The sequence below is a fragment of the Battus philenor genome, unplaced genomic scaffold, assembly GCF_028537555.1.
Source record: "Battus philenor isolate CCGP_79_NKW_IND1 unplaced genomic scaffold, ilBatPhil1.0.hap1 SCAF_5, whole genome shotgun sequence".
Classification (NCBI taxonomy): Eukaryota; Metazoa; Arthropoda; class Insecta; order Lepidoptera; family Papilionidae; genus Battus; species Battus philenor.
The window spans coordinates 5,277,587-5,290,325 of record NW_027181715.1 but is presented as its reverse complement, the minus strand read 5'-3'; the positions used below and the strand labels follow the sequence as shown (position 1 = coordinate 5,290,325).

General features: G+C 33.9%; 1 protein-coding gene across 1 annotated transcript in view; it reads right to left on the bottom strand.

Moving 5' to 3' along the window:
* Positions 1-3,936: 3,936 nt before the first annotated feature.
* Positions 3,937-12,739, bottom strand: part of LOC137929737 (homeobox protein B-H1-like) — a 33,528-nt gene continuing 24,725 nt past the window's right edge. Inside the window, exons 3-4 of the mRNA XM_068772809.1 lie at positions 5,397-5,621; positions 3,937-5,098 (exon numbers count right to left, since the gene is read on the bottom strand). Of these exons, the coding sequence (XP_068628910.1) occupies positions 4,852-5,098; positions 5,397-5,621 (472 nt within the window). The 3' untranslated portion in view covers positions 3,937-4,851. The remainder of the gene's footprint in view (positions 5,099-5,396; positions 5,622-12,739) is intronic.

Here is a 12,739-nt window from a genome sequence, read left to right as displayed (position 1 = left end):
TTTAATTAAGTTATTTTTTAAATTACGACAGGCTAATAACTTCTGTAGGGACGGCTAACTTATGAATGAAATAGAAATTTATTAAGGTATGGTCATCTTGTAACATGTGATAACCATATGATTCTTAATGCATGATAACCAAAGGATTGACCTCTATCTTAATTCTGTAGAACAATGGTTTTATACATATTAATATTCACGTAGAATCATTTTCAATCAAAACTTGGGTATGTTATATAAAGAATTCTTAAGCTTTTTTTTTATTAATTCTAATTTGCATCGCTAGTGTTTTTTTTTTGACAATATTTATTTTTCGCTTTAACTAAGCGCAGACAGTTGGGAGAGAGAGAATTCTAAACTAAAAGCAGATAGCGCTCGCCTGTAAAGATATCCTTCATCTTTAAGCAACCAGGGATCTAAACAGCCCGTGATCTGATAAGGGCCGACAAACATCTTGACTTAATTTTTTGGTTACTACTACTACCATTGAGCAGTGGTAGCCTAGTGATAGAAGACTGAGAGTGGCAATAGAAGGTCGCAGGTTTCTTTCTCGGGATACAATCTTATATAATTTGTGTCTTAATTATACAATAATTAATACACTTTGTGTATTAATTATACAAGATTGCCTTTCCTTTGCGCCAAGCATCGCGACTGCGGTATATCACTCATAGATATCTTTTGGGAAGGCCTATCCCTTACAGTGGGCATCTATGGGCTGAAACAAACGAATAAACGAACGATTAAACGTTGATTACATATTATGGTTCTTTTACATAACACGTTATAAAAATATTGTCTTATGATATATTCTCCTAAAAGGATTTTTGTTGTAATTCTATATCTTCTACAATGTGTAAGTGTACTATAAATGAATTAATAACTTACCGGCGATACCAATTCGACATTAACTTTCAGTAATATACATGTATGAATTATTTAATTAATCCTAAACTCACTTCTCGACAAATTTAATATAAGGCAGTACGGCTACAGACATGTACCTATGTATGTATAGTATGATTTATTTCTTAATTTTCAGCTAGAATAAGTCCAGTAAATGTGTATTAACAAAATTAGTATTATAAAGTACATCCACTTTGAATTTCAACTTAAAAACGAAGAACATATTTTAAACAAATTACAGATAAAATTATTTCCTCCATTAATAATTTTTCAATTGTTATAAATATGAGTGGTATGCGTTACGCTGTTTAATAGCTGTTTGGTTACTATATCAATGTAAAATATTCCTTAATTAACGGTTATATTAACTATTATAAAAGAGCAGAAATTAATTGCCCTGATAAACAGTCTGCTTACATAAAATGCAGGAAACATTAGCGTGGCACACTCAATAAAGTGTATGGCATGCGAAACTATAGGAAACAATAACTCAATTAAACAATCAACCTTAAAAATTTATTACAATATAAGGAAGTTATAATAAAGGTTTTAATATATTGTTACAGGGAAAAAAATCATTTTTTTTGCTTTTTATAAATATTTGTTCATCTGATTTAAAATCCTTATATTAATAACAAATTTTTAGCAAGGTTAGCTTTCTGACAAAACCTCAGGGTGTCCGAACAATATACGTTGTTACGTACTCTACGAAAATTTCACAGGCGAATATTCTGGATGTGTGATATACACGAATGTACGAGTAGAGCACATTTCCTTCAATTAAAGCATGTTTAGAACTTATGCGAAAAAATGGTTTCAGATAGAATAAATGTCGTAATTGTAATATAGTAAGAAAAAGCGTCTCCGAAATTCAGTTTACCACACATTAAAATTAATTATTGTTTACTGTCACTGGAGGCTAGACCGCTAGAAGTTATTGACCCGTCGCATTACATAATTTTCAAAATGATCAATAGATACAGGATTAGTTTTTGTTGTCAAATTAGATATCTATTAATCCGTTGCTAGCGTAACCAGTGTAAACTTACAACAAATTACCTGTATAATCTTCATCGTGATTTTGCCAAAAATACCTTTGTACAAAGTTTAATAACAATGCAACTGTGCTACTTACCGTAATAGATTCTCACTAATTTATTGATTTAGGAGACGTTTTAACATCAAGCACTTACATTGTAGTAAAGTATTGTATTGCTTACATACATGAAAGAATGCTGTATGTCCACAAAAACTGCATGCACATGTTGCTCGTGATTAAAGAACGTTTAAACGGCATTAATATTCATTTGGCACCAGCAACTTGCGTGTTAACCGCTTTTTTCGTCTTTTTTAATGTAATAGTGCCTGACTGTAGGTGCAATCACCTTACAATGTCTAGCGGAATATCAAAAAAGTATCCATACAGATCTTCGAATAATATAACGTACAGATCTCGAAAAATATAACAATTCGCTGTCGCGATAAGACGTTGTGACGGCTGAAGTAAGTATTTGAATTTATAAAAAATCAGTTGAAAAACGGAGTTTACATACAATAGATGGATTTTACTCATTTGTGCTCAGATGTATACACAAAATATTATATTTTCTACATATTTAAAATGTTTCTAATGTAAGTTATCTCTTATATATGATTAAAAAAATATGACATGAAAGTGTGATGCATGTTTACATCGCATATAAAGTTTATTTGATTCCTAATTTTCAGGTCGTCAAAGCTCGAAGCTCTTTCGGTGAGGCGTGGGTTGGCCTGATAACACACGCAATAGTTTGTAAAGGCGATTCTAGAAAACGGACGTTTTGCGATTAGATCGGCGGCGTGGGCATTGTGGAAGGGGAGCGGAACTGCCGAAGGGCGAAGGGGTGTTGTTAATTGCTCCGTTTTGTGAACACGGCCGGTAGCGTGCCCTGCCAACAATCAGCGGCCACTGACTGATTACTTTTTAAATAGGTTTTATGCACACTAAAACATTCGAAAAGGAAATCCAAGAAAAGCTGTGGGCACAAGTTTCGTGAGTTACGTTTGTATTAATGTGTGCGAGGACAATTTGTTTCATGGAATTGAATGTGGTGACCATGAATAATGTATAAAAAATAGAATTAGTTCTGAATTCAAAATAAATTATATTTTTTTAAAATGTAATACCTAATATTTATACATTATTAATAAAAATTGCATAAACTCATTTTATAATTAGTTATTATTTTATCGAGGTAAATTTAAACATGATACACGTATAGCGCGTATATGAAGAAATTTTATCATAGTGAAAATATATATCTATTACTGTTCGCAATGAGCATGCAAATTGCAATCACAAATCAATCGTGAGATCGGATTCCCGGTAATAACAGTTCCGTGCGCGGTCAGCAGACAGCGTTAGTAAGTTGCAACTATGTAGCGGTTGTAATGAACAGTAGCCACGGGCTTCGTGTGGCCAGCACAGAGCACGGTGGTCGCAAATGGAGATAGCACACACAATTTAACACGCTTCTATTAACGGCGTGGCGTGACTCGGTGAAGTTAGCTCGCCTCGCAGTCGCTACTTTCAGGTATTTGTTACAGCTGTTAACCGCCCAAATGGATTGCTTATACGCATTCTTATAGTGTTGTTTAATGATCCCACAATTAATAGCTCTGTTGTCCAACGTTTTGTTTGTTCGGCTGTCTTTGTTTGCGTAATTTTTTTACGAGGTATGGATTAAAAGTAAAGTAAATCTTAATTGACAACATTTTAATTACAAAACACCACAAAATCTATGGACATGAAATGCCACATTTCGGTTTGCTTAAGTACATCGCCATATAATTATAATAAGTTTAGGTACGTCATTCTATACCTTTCCAAATTATTTTAGGATTTGTATTTAATACTAACAATACATACATAATGTTATGTAATAATTATATATTTATATTATACACAGTTTCTTCGTACATTATACGAATTATAATATTTATTAACAATTAGTGTAGACTACACGAATTTATAATATTAAGTCTCATTGCTCTGCAAAATCTATGAAGCTTATATTTCAATACATAATTACATTAACAAATTGCATTTTTGTTTATTTTAAAATCGTAGACAAAAGTATTGCCCCGCTGAGTATCCAAATGTAAAATTTGAATAAAAGATTTTCTCAAATACCTAATAATATGTACACGCAAAGAAAAATAATTAAACATGCGGCTGTTATAACAAATTTTCTAACAGATATGAATCATTACCATAAATAAAGAGATTTAGATTAGCTGAATAATTTGTTGCCAGGTTATGAGATGTTACGCCGACAAAAGAAAAATATTATAATATTGCGGTTCATAGTATGCTTTATTCTGATTTATTATATGTAAAAATCTTTTATTTTTAATGTGCTCAAAGCGTAAAAATAAATAGTATTTGGCTTATTATACAATTTTATGAATCAACATCCGGTAAAACTTTTTTTTATAGAATTTCGAGATACATTATTGTTAATAGGTAATTTCGGTTCTTAACGTACGAAATCCACTAACATTACTAAGCATTTTATTCTAGTAGTTACACGACATCGATTTTTATTATTTATAATACACATAATAACTTACGTCTACTTAACACGAGTCTCGGCTTATAATATCACATAAAAATAATGGACACTGGTGTCCACACTTCACAATCGTACAGGTGACTCGGATCGTGATAAATATTTTTCGAATGCGTGTGCAGATTCCGAAACTTGAGTGCGAACCAACTTGTGAGTCTATAAACCATAACCAATCAACGCATGCAGTCGAAGCGTACAGAAAGGTCCTCTTGAAATGTCATTTCACTTAATCGGCACAGGATTTTCTCACGACCACATTTGTCTTTATCACAATAATTTAGATCTTCCGATGCTCAAATTTAAAAATTCTATTATAAGTCTTTTGTCACTGGGATTAGACATGAATGGGTTCATCGTCATCTTCATCATCGGTGCGTCTTTCCAACGAAGGTTCCCGTGGGGAACGCGGCGGTGGCGCTGGGCTGCCGGGGTCTACGTCTGGGGAAGGAGAACGCCGTGCTTGGGCATAGTAGCCTAAAGCACCTAAAGCCGGTGCTCCCAGAGAGCCCAGGTGAGCCGAAGGACCCGGTAAGCCGAGTCCGAGGGGCGGAACACCCGCTAGCGGCGCGCCGGGGTATAACCTGCGAGAATTTATTTTTATACCTTAGCTGTTTATTATTTTATTTACATTAAAAACTTTTGTTAATCATTAAAGATATCAAGTACATTTTATATTAATCATAAAAGCATTGCTCATCGCTAGTCATCATTACCATCAACGCTGCGCTAGTCTCTATTCCAGAGGCCCCAAATTTAAGAACGACATTGTCAAGGTTGCTGGATGCGGGTAATTGTGGCAATTCTTGGAGCAGCTTTACGCGTTGCAAAGGGCATCTATAATCTAATGGACATGTCGATGATCAAAGAAGAAATATTTACCGGTAAGGCAATGGTTTCTGCAGGGTGTTAGCAGACGCTGATGCGGCAGCTGCCGCGGTAGCAGCAGCTTGCCTGTAGTACAGGTCGGCGGCCGCCGGGGCTGGCTGCGCTGGGTACGCGGGCACACCTGCCCAATACCCGCCGTACAACCGCTGGAAGGCCGCGTAGTTGCCAGCTTCAGCTAACAGTTCTAAACCTACCGCTGTTTGTCTTTTCCACTTTGTTCTGTTGAAAGAAATGAAAGATCATCACGATTTTGTTGGAGGAACTTTATGCCTAGTGTACAGGGAGGTTAGTTTTAGCGGTGAATGCTGAGAGAGATCAATGTTCAGTTCTATCATACCATACCCTACAGAAAAATAAATTACTTCACAAAAAAAACTGATTATTGTTTGCTATCTGACTATACAGACATACCGAACTAGCTAATGGCCTAGGTGTTCTTGTTCGAGGAGTTGGTACAAGCAGCTGTTAAAAACTTAGGTACGTAAAATTTTAATTTTTCGTAATTGTTTTGAAATGAATTATAATTTTATTACGCCAGCAGAGAGAGGGTTCTTGTGTATTTGTGTAGCGATAACACGGGGGGTAACTCGGAGCCATGCATGTATATCTTTCCGCGAATAAGGGGAAAAACAGGGGCCGTTTTGTTCGCGATAGACTTTCAGACTGCATTGGTGCAGGTAACTCGAGTGGCTGGGTGACTGAAGTTGAACTCGGAATATTCATGAAACATTTTATTGACTGTGAGGAACTGAAAAGAAATTATTATTTTATTTTGAGTTATAGTTATTGGACAATCATTTTTCGCCCGTGGATATTAATGTTATTTTGATTTTATTGTAACAATTTTTCCGTGTGGTGTAACAACCGGCTCCTGGTATGTGGTAAAAATGGTGTTTTTCAGAATTTATATATTTGTATATTTACTAATGTGGTTACTTACAATTATTACAAAATTGAAATCCTAATCTGTTATTGAATCCAATGAGCCTAAATTAATTTATAAAAATAACATCATCAAAGAGTAGAGACAGTTTATATTAAAATTGTCACAACCAACCGCGGCCTCACCTACTGCCAGCAAATATTGTTCTATTGCATTCTAATACAAAAATAAATGAATGTGATATATCACAATAATAACTTTATGAGGTGATTGAAAATAAGTGCGAAAGCTTTAAGGCTTTATACTGACAACAAATTGTACATGCCTTTAATGATTAATAATCATTCTGTGTAATATAATAAAGAGACACCATGGAAAATCATTATCATCATCAACACTCCAGTTGTAAGATGTCCGCTGTTGAAAAAAGTTCTACTCCCAAGATTTTTAATAATAGGGGAAGAGAGCGGCCTGCGTCCAGCACCTTAATACGACCTCAACTAGGTCATCTACCTTAGGGGTGGACGTTTTAAGCTCCGTGGTCTCCATACTAGAATTTTAAAGCCGCAGCGGCTATCTGTTCTATGCGCTATGTGGCATGCCAACTGCCACTTGAACTTGCCAATTGGCCGAGCTATCTAAGCTACTTTTGTTAGTCTATAGATCTCTTTTCGTGTCGTCTAAAGCTCGTTGAGCGACTATGAGAAGGCCAAGGAGGCCACAAGTGAGAGACCACGTTTTGAACCGAATGGAACATATGTTTGTGTATTTTAAAGCCTTTATAATATATTACATTAAATTGTTTACATAGACTGGTACTTGAAATGTGATGATTAATGAGTTTTTACTTATTTGTAGAAATATTCGTATAATAAATTCTATTACATATTTGTAATTAGGATATGTGGGTGTATGATAACTGTTTCTCAATCTTTGGGTTTATTTACAGAATTTTGGAGATACAGAAACATTTTTATTTATAAATAATCATTAGGAATAATATAAAACCGTTGAAAAGGTAATAAATTTATGTCAGTTCTTCAAAAGGTTTTAAACGACACCACAAATTGAGATCGTCTCTTAAATAGTCTAAACTATCGTTTACGGACCCCTAGACCATAGATCACTAACCCTGCAAAATGTGACCCCAATCGTCATCAAATTTGTCACAGACCACTTGAAAACACAATAAAGATGCAACAATGCAACGAGTAATAAAAAATATAAATAATATAATAAATTTGACAAAACGTCTTGGGCACTCGTATGTTCGCTGAAGCGTGGTGGAGTGCTTTAATTTGATTTATTTGATTCTCTCCGAAAGGGTGAACCCGTATAAATTACGTGATATTGCTACTGGGATATCGTTGATTTTTAAAATGTTTTATTTAGCCATCCCTTAATAGCAATTCAGCGGAAAGTTTGAAGATTTCGTGAGTAAAATGGTACTATTAAGTACATCCCATATATCTTTATTAATAGAACATTAAGAGATGGTCGTATTTTTTCGTTGAATAACATTGAGTATTTAGTTAAATAATATTTAAGGTAAATCGACAACGTACAGGATTATAAAACTACTAATAGATTTTAATAACAGAATTTGATGTACTAGCATAAAATTAATTTTTTAATATTTCAGAAATAAGTTTAATAACGAGAATGATGCTTCAATGATATAAAACATGAATAAAAGAAATTAATTTATTTTTTAATCTGCACGGTTTCAATTCAGTTTAAAAGTGGCCTGTTATTGTCATCGAATGAAGGTTTTTATTAATTCGTGGGGAGTTGTTATTACGATGCGCATTATCATTGCCGTTATTATTGTTATGTCAGAGTCCATTGTCGAGTCGCGTCGTTTCATGGGGTTGCGGCTGTTAGCAGACGCTTCAGTGGTTACCTCGTTAATTAATTTCTGTAAATGGATCATTTAATTTCATTAAATGTAAATGAGGGGGAGTTCGGTTGTTTTGTTGTTCGTCTTTTGCGTTATTATTATATCTGTCCCTAAGTACTCTTGTATTTTATGTAATTCAAGAACCCTTATATTATTGAAGCTATAATTTTATTTTTAATAAAAAATAATGATTTGAAAATTTTTTTTAAAGTATACGAATTCATAGAGAAAACTTAATGTACAATTATAAAACTGAATAAATTTAAACACTCGTTTATAATTTTGGGAATAAATAAATAAATAGCAATGGCTCTTAAAAGCTATTAGAGTCAAATCTTAACATTCTATTTTAATATGGGGCCCTATAATTATCAGTAGCTGACAATTGATCGATGGAAATCGTCCGCTCGCATTAATCACGTGTTATGACGGGTTATTTCGAGGAGCGAGCATTCAACGGCACTTATTTAATTGTCAAGTGCTGAATGAGAGGCAATCTGCTCAGTGACACTATTCTTTTTATTACCGCCGCGGGCCACGGACAAAAAGCTCTCGGATAACACTTAAATTTGACCTGCCGTCTCAAGATCTCACAGAAGACACTATGTTCCTCTCATTCCAACTTTAATAGTGCATCGGGAAAGCTGGTTTCTGCCGTCTCTGTCTTACATTCCCCGGCGGAGTCTGCGTTCGCTCCGCCCAGTGGTTTAGTGATTTGATGCTGCGTGAACTGATTCAATTGTACTGTAGGACGGTTCATCCGAAAACAAGCCTTAACCGTTTAGATTAAAGGCCAAAATGGTCCGTAAAAACGTCTCTTCTTATGACCTCTCAGAGAGGGACGCTGTTCATCTCAATTTGAGTTTTTCGGCTACGTGATACGAATTCGGCTTGTATAGCCGACAAACAAAGAGAGCGCTAGTACATTCATCGATCCAAACAGTATGCGGCGCTACGTCGTTTGCGATGTTTCGGTTTTGAGTAGTTCAGTTCAGTTTGTACTCTGTCGAACATTATTTATACGCTGCTTGAAAAAATTCAGGACTATTCTTGTCTATATAATTTAAGTTTGTGCGTCTTTATGATGAAGGGTACCATATAAAGACAGTGAACAGCAATATTTATTATTCGAATAACTATGTAATTTGTTTGGTCGTGTAAACAAGCAGACAAATAACATATATTTTTAATTTTGACATTTAAGCCAAATACGGAAAGTTAGGTCTCTAAATTCCAGTGCAAAATGATCATTCTCAAACATTATATTGCGTCATGTTCCGAACTCGGTTCGTACAAATTGCTAGTTACAAATTAACCGGCCCCATAATCTACTATTAAGTTCGTCCGAAACTCGAATGCCATTTGTAGTATTATGATTAGCGGGCAAATGATAAGCCGGGCGACCTGCGCGTCCTTGGTTCGATTCCCGTGTCTTTGTGAAGGTGTAATTTGAAAGGGATCGCTCGGGCCGATTAGTCTGCTTCTTGGTAGCATTGCGGAACCCAGGCATTATGTCATTAGCATATAGTCACACTTAGTGAGTTCTAAGTTTCAAGTATAGAAGTAAAAACTTGGCAATATTTTTTTGTAAAATTAATGTTATTAAATTGCAATTACACTAAATCCATTACAGTAACATTTAAGGCTTGTGGATATCTCATTGAAATAACCTTAAGATTAAAACAAAGAGTCCATTTTTGCGATGGCATTTAAACACTTACAAAGCATTTGATGCCCATATTAAATACTACATAAGATTCAAGTTCACGTTCATTACTTATTTACAAGATACACATATAAACATATTTGAATATTCAAACACACACGTAAACCGTAGCCACAGGTGCCTTAATAGCATCAACTACGATTATCCTTAGAGAAAAGAAGTATCAAAGCAAATGAATGAGCTATATTTACACTTGACAGAGATTAATGTGATTTCATTGAAGCTATTAAGACGGGGTTCATGTCGAATCGGCGTACATTAGGCCGGGCATTTTGCCACAACATGATTACAAGCAGCAAAGTTACCAGCAAATACACGGAACAGTTCATATGTAAAAGAAACCTTACATTTACTATACAGTTGATATAACTTGAGTTTTCTATACTTCGCTGCGTATTTATATCGTTTAGTGCTTTAAAAAATAATTCTCTCGTCTTTTATTAAACACATTTGTTTTAGCAAAAAAATTAAAAATCGCATTAATATTTTATCATATTACTGTTGAAAATATTATAACCATTAAGAGTTTTTGTCGAAATGCTAGTAATAATTAGCGTTTTCATTGTTATTTTGATTCGTCGTCTTTGCGTATAATTGTTACGTTAACATGAAGGCGAGGCGCAAATCTATGGAACAGTGCTGGACACTTAATTTGAGAAAGGATTTCTGTGCAAAGTGATAACTTCATTATAGTTATTTTTTGAACTAATAGGAACTTGTTTTTTATGTTGTTTGATTCTAACATTTTAGCGTAATTGAAGAATTTATTGCGGTCGAAACCAAACACCAATTCTTTGTTTTAATTTTTATATTTATATTACTAATTATTTTTTCCAGGGTGATTAGCTATAAGAGTAAAAGCTTTAAAAGCTCTATATATAGCTCATGTGCTTTTCAAAGACAATTAATAACTTAACTTAGTTATAATGTACTATAGTAAAAAAGGCATTCACAAAATTATAAATTCATGTAATAATTAATAATTGTTTACTATCTGTTCCTGCAGATTTTGTATTGTAGTAAGTTATTGGCCTATCGCCTTCCATAAGAGAAAATAAATTAGTGTAACATATTTCAGAGTGGTCACTTTGTACAGGATAATTGGAAATAGACGTAAAATCTTTAACACTTTTTGCTCACAAATGAGCTAAACATATACTCCCTTAAAATCTTCAAAATATATAACCGTAATAAAGTTTATAAAAATATGATTTAGGTAGAGATAATTGTTTAGCGAAAATACAATGAGATACCACTGCGATTATTTAGCGGTGAGTATTAATTCATAATTATTGCTTTGTTCTAATTTAAAAGACTCTGTGTTGTATACAAATACTATGTTAAAAAATCCACATTCAATATCTAATATCACTTTTTAATTTGCACTTATTTTTATTAACAATTTTTAATATTATGAGGATGTATATATGATTCTTACTCTACTAAGACAGCAAGATAAACCGCGTTCACCTTCGACCAACTCACGATCAAGACTAGACTCTTCACAATATATTACAACCTAAGTCTTGGAGTTTTATTTAACTAGATAACTTTGACAAACTGCTGGTTATAGTGTAGATGGTAGTAGACGAACGCGAATACACGGACGATCACTGGTCTACTGGTCAGATAAAACAACTAGACTTTCTATTACTACTGCCCAGAGGGAAGCAGAATACAGGCGCAGGAAACAGATCGTTATTGATTCCGCCCACCCGTTTCATGACAAACAGTCTTCGATGAAGAAATGCTTTAGAAAATGACATTAGCATGACGCCTTTATATATATTTATTTTATTTATTAAAACTTATAGCTATGGCACATTCATAACAGTAAACGTAGGAAAATTAAACATTTTCGCTCATAAATAAAACTGATAACCTTTTTCTAAATGGTGCTTGATTATTTAAGTAGACAATTTCATCTGTTTAACTAGTATTTCAGTACAACTCTAATAAGACTAACCGCATAAAACTTCTTAAATTAAATTTCAAGAATACTCCATTTAAAGGATAGATTATTGTTACTTCTTATTAAAATCAAAATGAGTCTACCACCCGTTTGGATAAATATCTCAGACCTGAGAAGAACAAATGAAAGAAACTCAGCGAAACAATATATTTCTAAAATAATATGAAATGACGTATTAATTAACATTGGAATAGTCTGGAGGCGAACCCATCATTCCTGAGTGATGCTTTCGTCTATAAAGTCATTTACAATGTAGTAAGCGTTAGCAAACAAAATTTCTTTAAATTTTTTTAAATGTGCCAGTAAGAGCTTTTTAAATATCATCTGGAATCTTATTGTAAAAACATACACTTGACCCAAAGAAAGATTTACTTGATAAAATAGGTTGTAGCAACATTTAAGCAGCTTTAATTTTTAAAAGAGATTCGTAATATATATATAAATCATTAATTATCGTAATTTATATACGTAGACGCTAATATCGTAATTGTCTCACTTGGCAGGCTGGTTGGCGGTCTTCGTGATATTATGAGACACATTGGGTGCTGCTACCCATCCTCCGGAAAATGATTTTGAAGATTGTTTGCGAGTAGTGGCTATATAATTAATCCAGCGTAAATTATATAAAAATGTATCCCGGAAATAGAACCAGCGATCCGAATACTTATTCTTCTGACACTGGGCTACCACAGCTACATAAATATTATAGATGAATACCAATAACGAAAATGTTCTAGTTAGAATATGTTCACATACGTAAGTCATCGTAAAAATCTTATCCGAAAATATCCGATAGCAGGGCACATCACTATTCACGGAATATCCGAAGCGTCCGCTCGTGTGTCATTACAGAATG